This window comes from Aulonocara sp. 'chitande type north' Nkhata Bay, linkage group LG6, assembly GCF_057382095.1.
Source record: "Aulonocara sp. 'chitande type north' Nkhata Bay isolate Kocher_YH1m ecotype deep benthic linkage group LG6, A_spYH_male_GT1.1, whole genome shotgun sequence".
Classification (NCBI taxonomy): Eukaryota; Metazoa; Chordata; class Actinopteri; order Cichliformes; family Cichlidae; genus Aulonocara; species Aulonocara sp. 'chitande type north' Nkhata Bay.
In genome coordinates, this window is record NC_141349.1 from 40,872,598 (window position 1) to 40,896,482 (window position 23,885).

Here is a 23,885-nt window from a genome sequence, read left to right on the forward strand (position 1 = left end):
CATCTGGGAAAGCTTGCCTCGGAGATGGTCTGGAAGGATGGTGTTGAAGGCAGAGCTGAAGTCCACAAACAGGATCCTGGTGTAGGTTCCTGGGGAGTCCAGATGCTGCAGGATGAAGTGTAGGGCCATGTTGATGGCGTCGTCTACAGACCTGTTGGCTCTGTATGCAAACTGCAGGGGGTCCAGGAGGGGGGCCGTGAGGGTCTTGAGATAGGAGGGAACCAGGCGCTCAAATGACTTCATGACCACAGATGTCAGAGCCACGGGTCTGTAGTCATTTAGTCCAGTGATCCTAGGTTTCTTGGGGACAGGGATTATGGTAGAGGACTTGAAGCAGGCAGGCACATGACATGCCTGCAGTGAGGAGTTGAAAATGCCAGAAAACACTGGGGCCAGCTCGTTTGCACAGTGTCTGAGGGTGGCAGGAGACACACCGTCTGGGCCGGGAGCTTTTGAGCATTCAGACTCTTAAACTGCTTCCTCACATCTGCTTCATGAATATGAAGAGTTGTGGTGGGAGGAGGTGGTGTGAAATCCTCCTTTGTGTGGGGTGAGGAGGGGGGTGTTGTAGGTGAAGTGTTTGAAGGTGGTGATGGCTCTATGGAGGGGGGAGAGGTGGGGGAATGAGTGTCCAAAGTGTCTCTATTGTTGGGGCCGTTGGAGGTGTGAAGGCTGCCTGATGGCTCGTCAAAACGGCAGTAGAAGTCGTTGAGGGTGTTGGCCAAGAGCAAGTCGTCAGTGGAGTGGGGGGTTTTAGGCTTGTAGTTGGTGATATTCCTAAAACCTTTCCACACAGAGGCCGAGTCATTCTCTGAGATCTGCTGCTGCATCTTCTCAGAGTGCTGATGTTTAGCAACGTCCACTTCTTTAGTGAACCTGTACTTGGCCTCTCTGTAGCAGTCCCTGTCTCCGCTTCTGAACGCCTTTCTCTTTTCCAGCCACAGCTTTTTGAGTTTAGGAGTAAACCAGGGTTTGTCATTGTTATAACTCACCCTGGTGCGTGATGGCACAATGCTGTCCTCACAGAAGTGGATATAGGAGGTGACAGTGTCCGTAAACTCGTCCAAGCTGTTAGAAGCAGCCTTCATTGTGTCCCAGTCTGTAGACTCCAAACACGTGCGAAGCTCCTCCACAGCCTCGTTGCTCCACAGTTTTTTGGTCCTCACGACAGGTTTGGAGAGCTTCAGCCTCTGTCTGTACGCGGGGATTAGGTGGATCATGACGTGGTCAGAAAGTCCGAGTGAAGCGCGGGGCACCGCACGATAGGCCCCGCTGATCGTGCTGTAACAGTGGTCTAATGTCCTCTCCTCTCTGGTCGGGCATTTAATATACTGCTTGTATTTGGGAAGCTCATGGCTCAGATTGGCTTTGTTAAAGTCCCCAAGAGCAATGATGAGAGAGTCCGGGAATGTCCGCTCCATGTGCAGTATCTGCTCCGCGAGTGCGCACTGAGCTGCCTGCGCATCCGCATCTGGCGGGATGTAAACAGCGGCCAGGATGAATGAAGCAAACTCCCGCGGAGAATAAAACGGTTTGCAGTGAATGAAAAGGTATTCCAGAGAGGAAGAGCAGTGCTGAGCAATCACTGTTACATCTGTGCACCAGCCACTATTAATGTAGAAGCAGACACCTCCACCTTTGGTCTTACCAGAGAGAGAGGCCTGCCGGTCAGCGCGCAGCAGATGAAAGCCCTCCAGCTTGAGCGCGCTGTCCGGGATGTCCTCACAGAGCCACGTCTCCGTAAAACATAACACACAGGAGGAGGCAAAGTCTCTGTTCATGCTTCTCATCAGGGCCAGTTCGTCTGTCTTATTCCTGAGTGATCGTACATTGGAAAGGAAGATCCCAGGAAGAGCAGTTCGCAGTCCACGTCTCCTCAGACGCACGAGTGCGCCGGCTCGCTTACCTCTCTTTCAGCGTCTCACTTTCCTGATCAGAGTCTGCAGTAAATCTGCCGCGGATGCGACAAATATTGGAAGTAAATCCACAGGTGTTGTAGTCCTGTGGTTAAGAAGCTCTTCTCTGGTGTAAGAATATCCAGAGGAGTGCCCAGACACAGAAGTTATGCACAAAAACAAGACAGAAGTAACGCACTGAAGCACCAGGGCATCCATACGCGGCGCCATCTTGGATCGTAATCCTTATTTATCTTATATTGGGCGGGATTGGTGCTGCTCCTCAGGTCATCGTCTGTCTTTAAGGCCACCTTCCCTCAGAGCCAGCGACAATAAATAGATGACTGAGATAACCGTGTTAAGGAAATCGAGGGTTCAGAGCATCTGAATCCTGAGCGGCCTAATCACCAGTGGAAATGTGGAGCTGTCCATGGTGCTGAACTTTAAACCAAAGGCATACTGCACTGTATGACGCTGGGTGACCGGGGAGGGGATCTTTGCAGCCAATCATTGACAAAACAAACTAACAGAGCTTCAGTTATCAGTCAGCATGAGCCAGACCAGCTGCCTTTGTTTTTAACAGGGTGATTATTCACATCTCTTTTGATGTTGAATGACAAGCTGCACAAGCAACCAGCTCACTCTGAATATTGTCATATGTTTTACTTGATATATTTTTTGGCAAATCTGGAGCATTTAAATGAATGCAGTTTGATTTGCTTGTGAGCAGATCACCTCAGCATCAAAGCACGACTCGAGTACGTGTGAATCCTCCCTGTTAACAAGAAGGGTTTGCTGACATTTGGCCAGCTCACAGAGTTTTCTTCATGTTACTTGTTTGGCAGGTATTCTATCTTTACTAATCCCCAGTACAAAAATCATTTTTAGGACTCAAATTTTTAACTTTTTTGTTTGTTTTTGGGTTTGCTTTGTGTTTGTTTTTGTTTTTTTGGTCTGCCGCTGGTGTGATTCAGGGTAATTTGGTCAGTTGGTCCTTGCGTTGTCCATTTCTGTCCTTCCTGGTGGTCAGCGTGACAACCACAAAACAGAGGAAAAGCTGTACGGACTGAAATTGAGTCTTTCAACCCGTCACGCTTATTTTCTGCTTCTCAAACAGCCGTAACTTCAAGGAAAAGCTTTGTCCGCTTCAGAAAACCTTTTGTGAACTTTTCTTCTTATTCATATTTAAAAAAGGGAAGTTAAAGTGTGAGTAAAAACAATAAAAAACCTAATGCTAATCAAAATATTCATGGAATAATTTAAGCCGTAGCCACGTAAATCTAACACGAGGGTCCAGGGCTTTTCAAGCACAACTCACTGTCCTTAGTGAGCTTGTGACCTCCTGTTTGTGTTCAGTGATTCAGACAGCCAAAGCTAACTGCCCTCCCTCTGTCTACCACTGCCAGGCTGAGCAATGACTAAGCCCTGAGTGGTGCTAAATCACTGGCACTTGGTGAAGTGCCTAACCTACTGCTCACACCATTTCTAATTCACATTCTCAGTGCTTATTCCAATGCACAGGGGTGTTTATCATCAATAAGCACCGAGCAGAACGTATTTCCATTCTCCACCAATCTCCATTTCCACATTTCAGCCTGCAGTTTGTTTGGCCGATGCATGGGAGTTGGAGTTGTGTGAGTCAGAGTAATGAGCGGTGTTTATGGTAGTTACAGCAGGAAACAAGTGGATCTGACGTCTGAAATGAAGTTATGACTTCTGTCGTTGGCCTCCAAGTTTACACATTTCACACTTGATTGGCTGTTGATTAGACTGTTCAGTTTTGTTTTCTTTTTTTTCAATGTACATAATGGCATATTTACAGCAGCTAATCAGCTTCCTTTTCAACTGATTACGTTTGTAATGCTCATAACTTATTGCTGTCCTCTATCCAGGTGGACCAGCAGCCTTCTCTCCTGGTAACTTGAGCACCAGCAGCAGTGCCAGCAGCACCCTGGGGAGTCCTGACAACGACGAGTACATCCTCTCTTTTGAAACCATCGACAAAATGCGACGGGTGTCCTCGTATTCTTCTCTGAACTCCCTCATAGGTAACCAATGTCCAGTACTACCCGAGTTCTGTCTGTGGTTTCCTACAAGTAAATGTTAAGATAAGATAAGATAAGATAAGATAACCTTTATTAGTCCCACACGTGGGAAATTTGTTTTGTCACAGCAGGAAGTGGACAGTGCAAAAGTTATGAGGCAAAAATTAGAATACAATAAGAATAAATACAGTACACAACTGTACAGAATAGAATAAAATAAAATACTATATACAGTAGAATAAAATAAAATAAATATACAATAAGATAAAAATAGAATACAAATACAAATACTATATACAACTGAGTAAAAATACAACGATGACAGAAAGGATTATTGCACTTAGTATTATTGCATATGTATGGATGTGTGTGCTTGATCAGTTAAAGTCTTTATTATGGAGTCTGACAGCAGTGGGGAGGAAAGACCTGCGAAATCTCTCCGTCCCACACCATGGGTGCCGGAGTCTCCCACTGAAGGAGCTGCTCAGTGCTGTCACAGTCTGCTGCATGGGGTGGGAGATGTTGTCCATCAGGGATGACAGCTTAGCCGCCGTTCTCCTGTCACTCACCACCTCCACTGGGTCCAGAGGGCATCCTAGAACAGAGCTGGCCCTTCGTTGAAAAATACTTAAAGTGTGCAAGGGTAGAGAACGACCCTGAGGAGGCACTGAGGACGTGAGATGTGTGAGGCAGGTGTTACTCACTGATCCTCAGGCCAGAGAAGAATGGAGAGCGACACAGAAGCACCGGGCAGCTCTGACCCCGGGGGCTCTTTTGAAGTTGATGACTTTTCCCCTCCAGGATCCCTTGAAGCAGACATTAATGTGGTGGAGGACCATGGTGGTCCCAAGCCATATCAATTCAAGCCACTGCCTCGGGCACCAGTAAGACCCAGAGCTCGCTCTTTCTCTATCAGGGGACTGTCCTGCTGCAGCCCAGTCATATGATGTAAAAGGAAACTGTTCAGCTCAGTAGCAGTGATTCTTCAACCAGGAAACACCGCTGCGAAAAGTCCTGTGTCTCGAAGAGAATTTTTTTTTTTTTTTTTTTTTTGAAGAGAGCAAAAAGCGTTTTTCAAACTATGAAATGTAGGTTTGTTTTTTTTGTTTTTTTTTAAAGATTTTGGTATAAAACATGCAGAAAATATAGGCTAGACACACACATGCATACTGTCATTTACTATCGAAGTCAAAACCTCATCTGCCACAATAACCGTCTTTAGCAACACTTGCATTTACAAAACCACAGATGATTTAAGAAGCAGCATGCACAAGGTAAACAAACATTATATAACAGCAGCTATGCACTATTCTAAACCCAGATTTATTTAATATCTTGATAAGAGCACCGACCACTAACAGCTATATTCACAGGCAAAGCAACTAATAGCTAATAACATGTAAGCTGACGGTGTGGTGTCAGCTCGCTTAATACGCAATCTGTTCTATTGCTAGCAAAGAAATAGTCAGTAGATACAGGTGGAGGAACAACATGCAACAGTAGCATGCTAACCTATATCAATTTCACAATCATTTAACATTCAGATGGGTTGTTTTAAGTTTATAGAGCTCTATTATGATGTCTCAAAGCAAATTAGTTTACCTTTAAGCCAGTAGTCTTCTTTGAGATGGGCTGTTGGTTTTGAAAATGAGCATCTTGTTTGGAAAATCATCCATCCATCTTCATCCGCTTTATCCGGGGCCAGGTCGCTGGGGCAGCAGCCTAAGCAAAGAGGCCCAGACCTCCCTCTCCCCAGCCACCTCCTCCAGCTTATCCGGGGGAACACCAAGGCGTTCCCAGGCCAGCCGAGAGATATAATCTCTCCAGCGTGTCCTGGGTCTGCCCCGGGGCCTCCTCCCGGTGGGACATGCCTGGAACACCTCACCCAGGAGGCATCCTTGTCAGATGTCCGAACCACCTCAGCTGGCTCCTTTCGATGTGGAGCAGCAGCGGCTCTACTCTGAGCCCCTCCCGGATGGCCGAACTTCTCACCCTATCTCTAAGGGAGAGGCCAGCCACCCTTCGGAGGAAGCTCATTTCTGCCGCTTGTATCCGCGATCTCGTTCTTTCGGTCACTACCCACAGCTCGTGGCCATAGGTGAGGGTAGGGACGTAGATCGACCGGTAAATTGAGAGCTTCGCTTTTACACTCAGCTCCCTCTTCACCACGACGGACCGGTGCAGCGTCCGCATTACTGCAGCTGCAGCCCCAATCCGTCTGTCGATCTCCGGCTCCCTTCTCCCATCACTCGCGAACAAGACCCCGAGATACTTGAACTCCTCCACTTGGAGCAGGAACTCATCCCCGACCCGGAGTGGGCACTCCACCTTTTTGTGGCTGAGAACCATGGCCTCAGATTTGGAGGTGCTGATCCTCATTCCCGCTGCTTCACACTCGGCTGCGAACCGTTCCAGTGTGAGCTGGAGGCCCTCACCCAATGAAGCCAACAGAACCACATCATCCGCGAAAAGCAGAGATGAGATTCTGAGGCCACCAAAGCGAAAGCCCTCCGCCACTTGGCTGCGCCTAGAAATCCTGTCCATAAAAATTATGAACAGAACCGGAGACAAAGGGCATGTAGAAAATCATTGTTTTATTTATTATTTCATTGTATATAAGCTTTGCTAACTGTGTGTCGGCTGTATCTGGAGACATTCATTAGCATGACTAATGCAGCTGTAACCCTGCTGGATGATGCAGTCAGCAGCAGGGACAGTGTTGCAATATTTTCCATCACGTGAGCAGCAATCCTCAGGGGGCTGTGCGTGAGAGAAAAATAGAAGGAAATAAATGACCTGAAGAAGGTGAAGGGAAGAGGAAGAGTGCGAGGCCTCAGTAGAGTAACCCTGAAACAAGGCCACAGACGGAAAAGCTCCAAATCCAAGAATAGAGCAAGTGTAAAGGTTTGCAGATGTGTAAAGGACACCATAGAAGGGAGCGGGGGGCTGGGACATTAAAGTGCTTTTCCTGATACACACCGAAGTCGCCCCTGTTCACTTACTGCTGCTCGCAGGTGATTGGCGGGCTGCGCCATGCGCCCTGACAGGCAGTTTGTGTGTGAGCAGAACAACTATTAACTCACTTCCACCCCCACAAGAAAGAGGAAAGTGAAACTCAGGATTCCCTCTCCCTCTTTTTTCCTTTTTTAATGTTAAATTTTAACTTGGAAACCTTTCTTAATCTCCCAGCTGCCCCATCACATCTCAGTTAATGCTTTTAACACAGCAAAAATGTAAAATTGAGCTCTGAAGAATACATTCAAGTTGCCGTGAAAGTAGTTTGAGGTATTGTAATAAAAGTTGGCTTTGTTTTAGTTATTTTCATATCGGTCCTCTGAGGAGAAAGCAAACCAGTGTCTTCTCTATTTTAACTGTGTAAATGTGCACAGAGACCTGCTCAAACGCACATTTGAGTTATTCTGTAAGACACACATTGTTCTGGCTTTTTTCTGCTCTCTAAAAGAAACTTCAGGGATTTCTCGGCTAATCCAGAAACCTGAAGTCAAATTCATCAGGGCCTTCCAGCTGTTCTGGTGGGATTTTCAGAGTTTTTTCATGTTTTTTTGTTTTTAATAGCGCAGACACAATAGGAAACCAAAGCTTGGAAATTAATGTTTGATAAAGAAAATCATTAAAAACACGTTGGCAGTGTTCGCTCTCTTTACCCTTTAGTCTGACAAATCTAAAATTTGATGCCCATTGAAACGTTTTTCAACGTGCACTGCTGGCGTGAGCTTCCCGTCCATGTAAATGGGTTATTAAATAAATAAACATATTGGGGTCTCACCCACTAAACGGTTCCCCCAGCACAGCTGAGCAGAGTCCAAACACTCCCCTCAGCGAGCCAGTATAAACGCCTTCTCTCACAGTGGGCAGAGAAGATGAATGGATGTTTCTGGGACACGAAGAAAGGGCTAAAATGCTTACCTGAGTGCAGATTTGTGTAGAATTAGATTTGCTTTTGCCTCTTGCATTTCTTTTGTCACTTAGATTCAGTTATCTAACTCATTTGAGACTTCAATTGCCGTTCTGATTTATTTGTTCTTAACTTATTCTTTTCCATCCTTTGTTTGGTTTGAAGTTGCTTTCATAAGACCCTTGGGGCTTGCTTTTTCATCTCAACTGGAAACAAAAAGCATTAACTTGTTTCTCACTTTGTGGTAAACAGCAGCATGCATTCACCGATTTATCTCATCTATCTGCAAACAAAGAAATGTTGAGAGGGTACGTGTATTATAGGCCAGCATTTTGGAACAGATTTCAATGCTGAATGCAGCAGCTGCAGGAGTCTGCCTGCACAAAACCAACAGGGTAATAAAAGTGTGCTGTGGGCCAGGGTCAGAGCACTGATTGATGGACTTACTATTTGTTATTATAATTACCCCCAAGCTGGGAGGTTCATTTGTAAGGCATAAATATCTAATATGGCTTCAGCCGAGGTTCAGAGATTGTTTTTAATCTTTTGTTTTCAGTAACATAAAAAAGTCTTTGATGTTGTGCTTGGAGGACACTGTTTTGGGATGTAAGGTTTTTAGGTGTCTGCCTGATTTATCGTTCCTCGATTTAGTGCTGAATGTTGTTGAGTAATCTGAAGAAAACGGCGACACACGGCTTATGTAAAATATCTTTATAAAACACGATACAGTACTGAAACTAGATGCATATTGCGCATTTGCAGCTTGTGGCATCTATACATGCAGTCATACATGCAGTACTGCTTCTCTGAGTGTGGGTCACAGTTGAAGCAGAGCTGTACGGTCCTTGCTACCGCCTCCCTCCCTTCTCCAGGAATACTGAGGCACTCCCAGGCAGGCCACACGGGTCTGTTCAGAGGTCTTCTCTCAGGTGGACGTTTCTAAGACACCTCACCTTGGAGCCATCCTGTCCATGCATAAAATCTGCAGCTCTGCTCTGAGCTCCCCTTGTCTGACTTAGCATTTAACCTCACCTCTAAACACAAACCCAGACGCACTGTTGAGGATTGTCGTGTCTGCCTCTTGTTTACAGGGTGAGCTTAGATTGATAAGCTGCAACACAACAGACTGGTACAGCAGTCCACTTGTCAACCACCTCCTCCACTCTGAACTGCGCCCTGAGGTGCTTTAACTCCACCATATGCAACATTTAATCCCCAATTCAAAGCAGGTTTCAAATTTAGAATTGCTCAGCTTTCATCCAAACCTCATGGTGAAAGGTCACCTAGAGGGCAGCAGCCCACATCATCTGCAAAAAACTGATCTTGTAACCACGAAGGTGGACAAAGCCCTTTCCGTGGTTAAGTTCTGTCCACAAAGGTTACTTCCTTTTGGATGCAGTATTTATTTCAGCCGTTACAGCCATTCGCCCTCTAACGACCCTTAATAGCTGCACCACGTCCATCCATCTAGCAGCTGACAAAGACAACATCAACTGTTTTATCTTTGTGATGGTGCTAAAAAAGCTAATATACAAAAGTCAGTAAGGTTCACAGTCTGTGAACCGCGCTGATATTTTCATTCCAGACTAAAGCTGTGAAGCTGTGCATCTAAGGTAGGCCATGACTAATGCAGACTTTTAGTCTGCCTGGGCCAACTTTCAAATTTGTTACATCAGAAGCTTAAATTCACTTTTGTCAGTGTGTTTGAGGCAGTCTCACATTTAAAGAGCACCGCAGGTATGATTTGGGGCTGCTTACACTGCTTACCTCTCGCTCGAAATATATTAAAAATATATTTTACACACACGAGGTCCTTCACTGCTTTCAGACATTCTGATGTACTTTTTATGTTTCAGCCGTTTAAATCTCCCAAAAAATGATATGCAGTGTTAAAAGTGATTTATGTCATCTGCAAGAATTGGTGGAGGCTATAAAAAAATGATGCAGTGGTTCATTTAGCCAGCGGTTAACATCTTTACTACTGTACATCCGTTTCTCTCTGCACAAGACTTGGGACGACACGAGTGTCACGTCAGGACACGGCTGTGCTGCAGCGCTCAGCCAGTGAATGATATTCACCGTCACGTTCTTTCATGTGGACTGTGTAGGGATGGTGCACTGGTAATTTGTGCGCAGCAGTTAAATGGGAGAGGAACCCTATTTCACATTTATCAAGTGGCTGTTTACTGCAGCAGCTAGCACGCTGGCTAGCTGTCGCTAATCATATCCTGGCCCTCAGGCTGCAGTCTAATCACCTCTTTAACTCCCTCGCTCTCTTCCTCCCGCAGTCACTCTTGCTCTCTCCGTCACTTCATCTCTCCGTCCTTGTTCAGGATGCTTTTTTTTCTTACTTATTCTTTGTCTTCTCTCTTTATATCTTGCCTTTTTGATCACTCTCTGTCATATGTCAGAGCACAGAGGCTTCTGAAATGTATGATCCATCTCTGTTCTCTTTTTCCCTCCTTCTGCACTCTGTTTGGGATTCGCTGCGCCGACACCACATCTTTCATATTGCATCCATCCCCTAGTTGCTGCCTTCTGTCTTCCTCCATTTTTGGGGGGAGCGGTTGCCCTTTTTGTCTCCCTTGTTTGAAGCACTTTCTGGCAGGGAGTCTCAGTTAGTGGGTCCAGACTTCAGTCGTTCTCGTTACCTCTCAGGGTTTATAAATCCTGGATTTTTAGAAAAGTGGAGATTTGGGCAGGGTAGAGCGTGACAGCGGTCATCCTTAGAGGTCAAATTTGCACGGCTGCCTTCATAGTCGGAGAGATCTGAGAAGAAGGAGGGAATAATCAATTCAAAATGAGAAACTGCAACAGCTGGGGACTGCCAAGTGTCCCGGTGCCTGACACTGAGAAAGACGGCAGATTGAAGCTGACGGACTGAAGGACTTTTAGATGGAGCTAGAGTAGAAAAGGGGCTGCAGCAGGAAGAGGGCTAAGTAAGGAAAACATGCAGGAGCAAGTAAAGGCTCACAATCTAGGGTGAGTTTGAATAAGAAAAAGAGTTCATTCTAACACAAAGAGACACAACAGGCTGGTGGTGCCTCCAAACAAACTGTTGTCAGCAAGAAACTCTTGTGAAAATGACAGAAGGAGGAGAAAGTTCAAAGAACAACAAACAAGCTTCAGAGAAAATCAGCAAATTGTCACATTCGCTGCAAAGTCGATGCAGAAGAAAAGAATAATGACGAGTGAACAAAAACACCTTGACAACAGGAAATGTTTGTTCATTTGTATTCATGATAACAGCAACAGTTCTCGGCAGTGGAGCTCCGGTGGATGCGGAGAGCCAGCTGTTTGTTGCGCGTGTGTGTTGTGCGTTGATTAATTGTGTACATTAGCTTACACCAGAGGTCCGTTTCCCTCTGCCAGCCAAAAAAACCTATAACTGCAGGAGAGGTAAATGACCGGAGAGGGTAGCATGAAGCTAATGAGATGAGCACTTAGCTCTTCTTGTAATGAACATGAAGTGAATTATAAGATCTACATCAGAGTGAGGTGTACAGTATGAGTTTGTGGGTGTTTTGTACGTGTGTTAATTTTCTCAATGTGTGTGATTTGTGTCCGTTGTTTAAAACTTTGCTTCCAAGCTGAATTTTCTCGTTTTATTTGTCTCTTCTAGGCGTGTCCTTCAACAGTGTTTACACTCAGATCTGGAGAGTGCTGCTTCATCTGGCTGCAGACCCTTTTCCTGAAGTGTCAGATCTGGCCATGAAGGTCCTCAATAGCATAGCATACAAGGTGCGTTATGTTCGGGTCTTTAAAGCTTTTATCACAAACTGTGTATTAAAGACTGACTTTCATTTGGCTCAGTCACACCAGAGCAAGAACAGGATAACAACCTTCTCTTGAGTAGGAAGTAAAACCTGACCTGTGGTTTCCCGGCAACTGCAGTGAATTAGTTTATGTTTGGGAACAGATTGCAAGTATTTGTGGGAACCGGGCTACTGCTTTTGATCACAAGATGATTACACAAGTTGTCTAATAGAACCCAGCGTTTCTCCAAACAAGTGCAGATGACTCAGACTGACTTCATTCACTGGTCGATAATGGTTTGCAAACAACAGCAGACAGGTTGCTGACACCTTACAGCCAGTTGGACTGGGATGCGACTCTGCAATAGGGTGGTTGCTAAGCAGGTTTATCCTGGTTCCAATATACAGTCCTTAAAAAAAATTATTAGGCCAAGCAGCAAGAAAATAGAAATATTTTATAATTTTGTGCTTTGACTGACTCCATCTTCATGCTGGTTTGTCGCCGTTTTGATGCACCAGACCTGCTTTGAAAATGGCAACAGACTGATTTCATGTTCACTTTACGTGGTCACACTTATTTTGGTCTTGCTGCATTCAGTTCCCAAGCACTGTTTTTTTTTTTTTTTTTTTCCCCCAGTGTGACTGTAGCATAGTTGGTTGTGGAGTCCCTTTCTGAAGCCTCAGTGTTAGCATTTTGATGGTTGCTATGTTGTAATTAGCAGTAAGCTAATGCTTGCAAGCTTGGATAACGTATTCATCCATAGATTGAATACAAACATCGACAAAGACACCTGTGAATTGGCGCTGGGCATTATTAGAGGTGTGTGTGCTTTGCCTGCACAGGTAGCTGTAGCCACCAATCGAGTCGCTGAACTCCGTGTTTGTGGTTTCGGTGCTTTTTGGAGAATTTTTAATGAATTTGTCCAATAAATAATAATGTGCCTTAATTTAATGTAAAATACCCATAGAATAAGTATTGAGGCTGTTAAAAATCTAAAGCGGTAATGTTGGGCCTTTTTTATCATGATCTAAATGGATTGACTTCCTTTTAGAGCCGCCCTCATGTGGCCATTAGAGGAACTGCATCCGCTTCGTTTTTCAGCTCTTCAGGTTGCTGATTGTTTCTCAAAAAGGCGTCTGTGTATCACTGACAAGCATTCAAGAAAGAGCGGGGAAATTAGTTTTACAGCTTTTGCTTACTGCATTTTGAATTTAAGGTTTGAGCCTTTTCTTCCTTTTCCCGCTGTCCACGTTATAAGTAATTCTTAAAACTGAGTATCATCTCATTTTCTGGAGTCTAATATAATGAGGATATTATAATTGACTTTTTGTCTCTGTATCCCCGTATATCAGTTCTTTTTCACCTCATGGTTATACAGTGAAAAAGATCAGCTTCCAGCACACATGCCCCTCCCTCCCACTGGCATTTGCTTCCTCCGAAAGGCCATTACTTTTGTGCAAATGCAATTAAGGGCCAATGACTCCCCGAGGCTTGGCAGAGCGCAGCAGAGCAAAGAGGCTGCCGTAACTTAAGGAGCTATAATAACCACTATACTCCACCACCCATCCTAAGCCTCGGGCAGGATTTCTTGTGTTTTCCACCACCAACACCAATTGTTCCCTCTGTTACCTTCACACAGGCAGCATCTCTGCATCGAGGCTTCCGTCTCAGCTGCAATAAAACAAAGAACAGGACGCGATTAACAATATAATGCAATAGACGTTTTCTTCTGCCAGCACCGTAACACATTTTTGGAGCATGAGTTATTGTGGACCTGCACACTCAAGTCAATTTAACAAACAGTGGTGTCATATTTATAAAGATTAGGTCCCTGACAAGCAACATAAGAGAACAAGGAAGACGCCTTGAATGGAAGGAGACAGGATTCAGTCGTGCCCTGCACCTGCTCAGGACACTTTTGCGACACGTTTAGAGGGTTAATCATCATCAGTCATGTTAATCTTTCAAGCTGTGAACTTGAGACTTGATTTACAGAGTTGCACAGGCTCAATTTTTAAACCCACAGAGTCTGACTAATATAGTTGTTTGTAGTTATTTATTTACTCATGTACCCAATCCTGACTCTGCACAGATCGGCTGCTTGTTTCGTTTGTGGCTTTCCAAACACATGTGGCCAACAGGGAAGCCGCGTCCTCACAAGTTGAACGTTGTTTCTCTTCTTTAAATTCCAATACTGAGATATCAGCAAATAGTTAATAATATATCATAATATCGGGTCCCCTGCAGTAGCCAGGGCATGTCCTTTCACTCACACATTAAACAAATGTGCAGGACGCCCCATCAGTTTGTGCGGCTTTGTCAGAAATAGAAGCAGTCTCAGAGTGATGCTCAGAAACGAGGTTGTGTGTTGTTACTCGTAATGTAATTCCTTGTTTTGCAGTCTTAAAAGCTCAGTGAAAAGCCCTCAGTTGCAGCAAGAACAGGAACTGGAAAGCGAGATCATATTTTCCTTGTTCGTGGTCTCTTGACGCTCGTTTTCATGAATTTTAAGTCTTCTCTTTTCCTTCAACCTTCAGCTGGTCTTGGCTGAAGGTTTTCTCTCCCCACACCTCGTTCTGTTGGGGGTTTCTTCCTGGTCAAAGGAAGTTCTTCTTCTCCACCATCACCGAGTGATTGTTAATTCGGGTCCTCTGATCACTGGGATTTTGTTTGTAATATGTTACTTTCTCAGACATATGTTGTATCTGTAGTATGTAAATAACATTGAATTGAATTGTCTAAGGATGGCTTCCTTTCAAGTTGTTATAGATTAATAAATGTATTATATCTCTATGTAACATCTGCTTGTAAATAGGACTCAAACAAATGTTCTTAGAACAAATGACAGAACTGTACAAAAATGTAACAAAATATCACAACAAAGACGAGAAAGACTACGAAAAAACAAGACCTTAAACAGAATAAGCACAAGTACTTTGATTTGGGATGAAAAACAAAGTATTTTGTAAATAAATAAAACGATGACGGCCAAATATTTAAACGTAATTTATTCCAATGAGGAGAAGGATAGAAAACAGACATTAAAGAGGATTTGATCTTAGCGTTTGATGCAGAATTTGAAGGAGCAAAATACTGTTCTGGACTATAACGATACCATGAGTACACATTTTAAACAGTGGTGTTAACGGTCTTTTTTATTTTTCCCTCTCTCTCAAAGAGCTCGGCAACAGCTTCTTATTTTAAGAACCCTCATTCAAGTTCACAAGTGCTAACGGCTCTTTTAATTAAGATTTTAAATGTCAAATGTTATTGATTCGTAACAAAGCGAAACAAGGTCAGGAGCTAATTAAAATGTACTTTCTTCCAAGATGATTAAGGCTCTAAATGCTTTTTTTATAGTCCAGTGTTGCTGTCTGATGCTGGGACTCTTGGAGATTTTTAATAGTATATACATTTTGAACACATTGTGATTCTTTTATTCAGGTGCATCCAGTCGTTTTCACAGATGTGTCACTAATAAAGTTGGATCACATCCATCTGAAACAAATCCAGAGGTTTTTTTTATGTTTGAATGGCAAAGATTTACTATCCAACACCGCCCTTATCTCCCAGTTGTTTGCCTGTATTGAAAGGAGATTATTGGTTAAGAGAGAGAGAGGATGAGAAGTTCGACCATTCGGGAGGGGCTCAGAGTAGAGCCGCTGCTCCTCCACATCGAAAGCAGCCAGTTGAGGTGGTTCGGGCATCTGAGAAGGACGCCTCATGGCTGAGGTGTTCTGGGCATGTCCCACCGGGAGGAGGCCCCGGGACAGACCCAGGACACGCTGGAGAGATTATAACTCTCGGCTGGCCGGGGAACGCCTTGGACAAGCTGGAGGAGGTTGCCGGGAAGCTGGAGGTCTGGGCTTCTCTGCTTAGGCTCTGCCCCCACAACCCGGCCCCGGAAAAGCAGAAGAAGATAGATTATGGTTAAGAACTTAAGGTTCTCAATGAAGCCCCCAAACATCATCTTTACTGTGAAAAACAGTTTAATTTAAAGTTTCTCCTCATCTACAAGGTCTTGAAAAATCAGGCCCCATCTTAGCTCAATGACCTCATTGCACCATGTAAGCCCAGCAGAGCGCTTCACTCTCAGACTGCTGGTTGGCTTACACTTGGAGTAGAATGAGAGGCGGAGCTTTCAGCTCCAGTTTGCAGTCAGGAGACAGACATACTAGTTTTTTAAGATTAGACTTGAAACCTTTTGATAAAGCGTAAATTCGGGCTGGATTAAAAAAGGACCCTGAACTTTCCCTTAGTTATGCTGCAGTCGGCTCAGGCTGGGGCATTAAATCCCTCAGGAGGCAAACACCGATGAATAATCCATGAGCATGTTACTTCACTGAGTGGAAACGCTCTTCCGCCCTGATGCTTTTTGTTTCAAAGACCTTTTGTTTGTGCAGTTCAGGTTTCCTGTTGTTTGTGTGCTTACCGCTGCCCTCCTCAACATGCGCTTCTCCTTTGTGTCACACATCCATCCCACAATTTCTGCAAAAGACATAAGCGCGTCCTTTAGTTCCTTATCTGCTTTTCCTTTTGTGCCCCGTCCCATCATATTGATCTTGTTGTGCATGAGTGGAAAAGCTGCTTTCATTAGTGATCTGGCTTTTTCCATAATAATTGTTCCAGCTGTTTTTACTGCTGTTTTCTTTCATTTGACTTGCCTCCTAATGAAGCGCCAACAGCTAACCCTCATAGCTGATGTCTCGTCCCCCTCACAGATGCAGCCGTTTTTATGGGCCCGGTCTTTGCATTAAAAACTTTCCTGCCTCGCTCTCAGCCTTTCAGACGCACACAGAAGCAAAAGATGCTCACTGCAATTAGCATAGAAATCAAATCAAAGGTAGTAAAATGTGTTTGCTTGTGTTAACTGGATTTACGCTGCACACAGTTCTCTCCCCACCTGGCTCGAGTAAACAACAGCTCTGCTATTCATCAGCGATGCTTTGCCTCTATTGTCTTTATTAAGTTTGCCCCTCCCTCGTGTGCAGCCATTAGACAACTCACAATGAAGAGGTTATATTACCTGCTCACTTAATGGGATAAACCTGTGGAAATTTAGCAAACTTTGTGAAGTCCTGCACTTTTTATGCAGTTACAGCAGGAAGATTATCCAGATTTTTGGGCTCGTTTCTGATCTAGACACTTCTGCATATTTGTCTCTGAAAGCTTTTGAAAAATCTGGGAAGAAATATCATAATTTCAAACTATAAATCCAAATGTGATCATCTTCAGAAACAAGAATAAACAGACCTTTTTTTTTTTTCTCCCTCAGGCTACGATGAATGCCAGACCTCAGAGGATCCTGGACTCAGGATCGCTCACCCAGTCAGCCCCGGCCAGCCCCACCAGCAAGGGCACGCACATACACCAGGCTGGGTGAGGACGGAGCTCACACATGCATGAACGCAGTGACACACTGAAAACTCATTAAACGGAAACCCCAGAGCATTTGAATCATGTGTTAGGCAAAAAAAAGTTGCATTTAATCATCACGATGTGCGTCATTTGTAGCAGGCGAATGGGATTCTGGCCAAATGTTACTTTAAATTTTATATTGAATTATATTCATGGTGCATGAACCAGGATAAAATATAAAAATCAAGCAAAATTAAGTGTAGATTCAGAAGAAAAATAATTATTAGCATTTTAAAATTGAAATATTATTCATGAGCTGTTTGATTTCACGATTGAATAATTTCCCAATTTGTTTGTTTGTGCGTCCAACACCCTTCTGTCATGGTAAATAGTTTTCTATGTGCATTAGAGGAAAGATTCCACCCTTTAATTCAGAACTTTCAGCTTTGCAAACCCTTTCATGGTCATCGCTCGTCACGCCTCTGCAGCAAATCCAGAGCTGCTGTTACATTACACAACCTGAAAGTTTCCTTCTCACTACTTTAATGTGCACATCTGCAGTTTCACCATTATCTCAAACCTGTGCAGAGAGCAAATCATCGGCTTCTGGATCAGACCAAAATTTCTCAGGAGCAGCAGCAGCTGGGTTGAACAGTCTGGGAAAACTCAGTACTGTCCAAGCCTGAAAGTGTCTCATCAGGTTAGAAGAGCGAGGCCGTGTCCCGTGAGAGGCCCTGAGGTTCGACCATAACGTCCCGAGGTGTCTGAGGGATTTTTGGCTACGTTAAGACAGCCTTCATTCATGGCCGGCTCTACTTCCAGGATTTGACTTTGTCCTCCAATACGATTCAAGTTTAAGAGGCGCATTTTTTGCATACTAGAGGAGATCCCCCATGCATTAAAGAAATAGATGTGCAAGTAGTCAGAGGAGGACTACAGATGAGTGAAAAAGCAAAGAAATAGCAGCTGTCCTTTAGACAACACAGAAGAAGCGATGTTAGATTTAGCAGCTGTGTTACATTTAGATGTAACACAGCTGCTAATTTAAAAATAAAAGCACGTAAAATGTGCATTCGTAAACTGACCCCTTAATCCTCTTGTCCTCTTTTCCTTTACTTCAGTGGTTCTCCACCAATGCCCAGCACCAGCAGCTCCAGTCTGACCAACGACGTTCCCAAACCCCCCACCAGGGAGCAGCCGGCCACACGACCGCCTTACACCCCAACGCTGGGAGGACAGGCGCCCCACTCACACCAGTTTACCCGCACTCGCAAAATGTTTGACAAGGGACCCGAGCAGGTAGAGAAAGATGAAACCTGCCGTGCTGCTGCTAGTCACTCTTGTCCTCTCTCGCTGTTTCGTTTAACTCTTTAAATCACAGTTTTTTTTCTTTTTGTGTTTTTCTTTAGGCAGCTGAAGACAGCGATGAACCAGGTGGTCACAGGAACTACATCAGTCCGGCCCTCCAGACAGGCTTGTGCGACTGGAGCGCCAAGTATTTTGCTCAGCCTGTCATGAAGGTCAGTGTCATCATTTGTGTTCCTCACATGTCAAACTGGTCAGCTTGCTTACTCTCCCACAAAAGGCTGGCTCATCGCACATCACTATGTCGCTGATGGTTGGTGAAGTGTGCACGGCGGGCTCTGGCCTCTAATGCATTTACCACCCTGTCATATCAATAATGGAGTGACTATCAGTGCTGTCTAATTAGTACTCACTCCAATCGCTCACCTCGATGGTGAGAGAAGTTTAACTCAGGCAGATTGCGAGCAGTTTTTTCACCCAGGAACGCCCCTTTAGAGGCGACGAGAGAGTCGGGGAAGACCTCAGCCCCTTTCAGACACTGACAATAAAAAATGGTTTTAATACAGAGAAAGTGCTGCTTAGTGCACCTTTAAAAGGAGAAAGGACATCGCCATTTTCAAATCAAGAACTTAGAAATGTTTTCTTGTCTTCCTCCGTATTCCACTGCTAAGCCATCTACCACTTTAAAATCAGCTTAAGTCAGTTGCTAAGCAACAAAGCAGCACAATATGGCAGATAATTTTCTGTTTACACACATTTATGTGAATTTGTGTCACTGGTGTGTGTTTATCGTGCTTTTTTGCAACAGTTTGAGGACAGATTGAGCTGTCTGAGGACATAAACTCTGTGTTATAGGATTTATTTTAAAAAGTAATGAAGTCTTATGGAAAACAGCAGGGTGGGGACCGATCACAGTGAGAGAGAAAGTACCTGCTGTTTGTACGAGATGGCTTTGCTGAATAATGAGCTCCATAATGTAACATCCTCCTGAGTGAAACTTAAGATTAAGACAAGTGCTTTCACCCGGCACAGTAGTAACACCGAAATGCTTTAATATTAAATCAAACTAACGCGTGTTTAAACGGCCTGAACGTGTCGTCTTTTCCAGGAAAAAAGGCAAACAGTGTCAGCACATTTTTGTAGGTTAAACAGGAAGAAAAGCGATATAAAAAGAGCCAGGGTCAAACAGAGGAGAAAATGGAAACTTTGCAAAGTGCGTGAAAAATAATAGGGGGTCGTTTTTGCTCATGGCTGATATAGAAAGAAGATATTAGTAAAATAAAAATATTTACAAAACATGTAAGATGTTGTAGGGGGAAAGTGGTGGACAGGAGAAAGAACACAGGAAGAAAAAAATAAAAGATGATGAAAGTAAAATATTTGAAAAGGAAAGCAGACACTGAGGGGCAAATAGAGGTGGGCGAGGAGGAAAACAGAGATGCTAAAAGTGAAAGAAAACTCAATATGAAGAGCATGGTGGTGGGATGAATAGGATGAAAGAAATACGGGGCCAGGAGTGGCAACAAAGGCTGATAAAAAGCAGAGAGATGACTGGATGTGAAGGCGAGTGAACGAGCTCAGAGTAGATGGAGGAGGAGGAGTAAAGGGGAGTTTTGCCGCAAATCATAACGCTGTGTTGGCAAAATTTTGAGTGCTGTCATCAAACTTAACTCCATTACAAAGCCATGTGTGTGTGTCTCAAAGTCTGCACACAGGTTATCATATCACTGTGTCAGCAGCACACTAGAAGAATGTGTATATTTGTGTTATTGTCTCCACACATCTCACATGAGAGACAGAAGACACGTCCTCTGCTTCAGGTTCATATTTGTTTGAGAAGCAAAGAGCCGTGGTTACATGCACAGCTTCGTGTGGACTTATTATACTCATATTTTTATTCTCGGACTCTAACTTTGTCTCAAATCCAGCTTTATTCTGATGCTTGTCCAGTTCAGGGTCTGACATTATTTTTTGTCTTGAAGTGTTTTACTCCTATTTTATTAGTCATCACTTTTAATGTCCGTGTTATTTTTCCTAATTATATTAATGTTTTTTTTTCCCAGGGGCATATTTTTCAGAGATCATGGATGATTGTAAAACACAAATACAGAACTTTTTGAGAGCTTACAGTCATAAGACAGCATTAATAACTGTAGGTCAGGTTGTGATGAAATCAGCAGAGACTGAAACCTAAAAACATTTCCAGCTCATTTTAATTTTATTTAAGTCATTTTGTGATCACGAGTTTCAGCTAGGCCTCAGTCGTGTAGTCCTAGAGCAGCTAACTTGTTAGCAAACACCAACAACGTTTCACTGAGCAGTTATGAAACTTTAAAAAGTGCAACGAAAGGGGAAAGGGGGGGTTTTAATGTGTTATTTTTTCCAGCATTTTTGAGCCTCCCAGACTTCTGCAGTTCAGGACATGGCAACATGAAAATGTCAGGACTGAACACCATATTTATACCAAGTGTTGCCTTCTATCTGTAACCAGCTTTGAGCCTCAGTAGCAAAATTTGTAAAGGCAAAAGTGCCCCACTTTAATCTCTGCCATAGAGAAACTGCAGCATTGGTAACGTGGCTGCTTCATTTGTTTTCTGATCATTTGCTGAATTTTGAGAAATCTTTCAAGGGCCATGTCACCACGTGCTCCAGGCGGTCAAAACTAGCTGCACCATATGAAAGTTTGCCTGATTAGTAGACATTAGGACAGCGTTCCTGAAATATGTCTGTCCATCTTGGATTGAAAGATTTTCATACCATCCAGCTTTGAACCGCTGAGAGAAATAGGACCATCATTTTGCAGACACAGCCAGCAATGTCACCACAATTTGTTCACGCTGGTCATCTTTCATCTGGCATAGCCCAAAACATTTCAGATGTACAGATTTGAAGTTTAGAAAGTAGTGTTCATCGCATCCCACAGCTCAACACTCCCAAGATGCAATGCTAAATGTCAATGAGAAGTAAATGTGTGAAACCTCAAGGGCTGAAAAAAGAGGCTAAGGTGATAGTGCCGAAAACTACAGTACCTGTAACTGTCCTCTGAAGCTGGCTCCAAAAGTGAGCCAGTCACCATAAAACTTAAACTGTTAAAATGTCCACCGTTTGTAGCCAAAAGCAAAGTTTGGGTTTTTAATTGAGAGGGGCTGTTTCTGCCAGGCTTCAGCTCTACAGGCCTCCTCTGCCATGTTTGTGCTGTTGGTGCCCTTTGGAGCAGTTTAATGGAAACCTCTGACAAATAATCTGGTTTACTGTTTGGACCATCTGAGAGGTTTGTGATTTAATTTTGGTTGAGGTCAATTCTAGTAATTTGTTACCTGCAAAGTAATGGATGCAGTTTGGTAACCAAGCGCCATCCTTTCATCTCAATATGGTCACTATTAGACCAAAACACTAACGTGGACGTGGCCAAAATGCAGGTGACCTCACAGCGGTTGCATCCATCTTTTTTGTACAGTTTACGGGTCTGAAATCACAGGTTAGCTGCTGACTGTTGACAGCCTGTTTGGCTGTCCACATACTTTGGCCTTACTCTACACTACACACTATCGATTTTACTGTATATGCACAGCGTGCAGAGCTGTGTGGAGATTGTGTGAGAGACTCTCACACACATTTTTACTCCTCAGGGTCTCATTATACGTTACATTAGCAGCTGACACGCTGCAGCATACCAACCCTTGCAACGACAGCATCAGCCAGCGATTTCCACACAGGTCGACATCAGACTTCTAAATCTGCCTCCTCTGAGAAACCATAAAACCCCAGAGACCCTGTATATGAATGATTTGACTGAACACACGCTACATACATCTTTCTCACAGACACAAATCTGTTTATTCGCTGTGAGGTGTTACAGTATGTGTGTTTTATTTCTCCAAAAGCCAACACACGCCAGGCGAGGACATTGCAGGAACAGTGGCAACATGGTACTATAACTTTGTGGGTGGGTGGGGTAGGGACTGTTTAGCATTCATGTGGCGTGGGAGGCCTTGCTGTAGAAATGTGCTTCATAAGCACACGCTGGCACCCGACATTTAAAACCACACACATACATTTACAGTTTTCCTCTGTTGTTTATTCACAGCCGCGCAGTTAACGTTTAATTTATGACTTTAATTCATGGCGCTGAAGAATGACACAGACTTGCTTTATATTAAACTCTGCATATTTAATGTCCTGTTTTAAAAAAAAAAAAAAAAAAAAAAAAAAAAAAAAAATTGATTCTGTTCCCTTAAAATAAAGTGGGCGCAAAGTCTGTGGGGCCCATTTTGTTACGTAAGACTTAATAAAGTTAATACTTTTAATATTGTCCCACTGCTCAATAGATGTGATGAGATGTGATTACATAAAGTGAACTTGATACCTGGACTCATTATCTTGGTAATCGCATGAGCGTCCCTTAACATTGCACCGAGGCGATTCAGGCTTTCCTGTGAAGTTGAAAAACTTTATGGGAATGAGCACAGATTCTGAAAGGAAAGTCTTAACATTTAAGAAACTACGAATCAATCAAAAGGTTTATAATAATCTTGTCCATGTTTTAGTGGCCTCACTGGAACATGTGTATCTCTAAAGCTCGCTATACTGACAGGGCACTGAGTCCTGCCAGCACAAGGAGGAAATACATACTGTGTAAATAAATGATGGATGGGGGTAGCCATTGTGACATAACCTACTGGTTTCTGCAGCGTGCTGAAACCAGTAGGTTATGTACGTCTTTTATCCTGTCTTCGTTCTCTCACCCCAACCGGTCGCAGCAGATGGCCCCGCCCCTCCCTGAGCCTGGTTCTGCTGGAGGTTTCTTCCTGTTAAAATTGAGTTTTTCCTTCCCACTGTCACCAAAGTGCTTGCTCATAGGGGTCATATGATTGTTGGGTTTTTCTCTGTATGTATTATTATAGGGTCTATTGTTGTGATTTGACGCTGTACAAATAAAACTGTATTGAACTGAACCGTCAATATTAGCATGTTTTTAATAGTCTGCAGAGACCATATTTGAACGAGAGGTTGAGTGCTAAACTAGCAGCTAATGCAAACTTAGTTAGCAAGCTACTGCATCCATGTATTAAATGATTTCATCTCAGAAACAAATCTGAGAAGTAGTAACCATAAGGGTAACATAAACATTTACAATGTGTGTCACTTTATTAGGTACACAGCAAGCTATTTACCTCCTACTTTTTATTGACACCAACAACCAGCCACAGGACAAATCCACCAGTATCAACAATCCAACTGCAATTTCTCCATGAGCTGCAAATTCTAGTTAAGATTAAATTTATTACTATAAGATTATCTTTATAAGAGCATAGACATGAGGACTAAATCATCTTTGGATACACTAAAATGTAGTATTTTGACCCTTGGCTAAATAGCTGTGCTAATATTAGATTTTTATTAGATAATTTGGCTGCTAAAATAATTAACTTTGTGAACTCCTGTGGCTTTTTGTGTGTCTCAGGTAACTACAGAAGCTTGCTGACATAGAGATAGCACCAGCATTGAGCTACATTAATCATCTGGCACACAGAAACCTAAAATGTTGAGCCTTTGCTAACTACAGAAGCTGTTAAGAGAACAAATCTAACTGAAAACAGGGTTGATATT

General features: G+C 43.5%; 1 protein-coding gene across 4 annotated transcripts in view; it reads left to right on the top strand.

Moving 5' to 3' along the window:
- The window catches only part of rptor (regulatory associated protein of MTOR, complex 1), a 209,372-nt gene that overhangs the window by 161,511 nt on the left and 23,976 nt on the right, over window positions 1-23,885 (top strand). For all 4 annotated transcript variants that reach the window (XM_086296973.1, XM_086296970.1, XM_086296971.1 and 1 more), the window contains 5 exons: window positions 3,788-3,943; window positions 11,479-11,597; window positions 16,888-16,991; window positions 18,092-18,269; window positions 18,380-18,490. In XM_086296973.1, coding sequence (XP_086153099.1) covers window positions 3,788-3,943; window positions 11,479-11,597; window positions 16,888-16,991; window positions 18,092-18,269; window positions 18,380-18,490 — 668 coding nt within the window. The remainder of the gene's footprint in view (window positions 1-3,787; window positions 3,944-11,478; window positions 11,598-16,887; window positions 16,992-18,091; window positions 18,270-18,379; window positions 18,491-23,885) is intronic.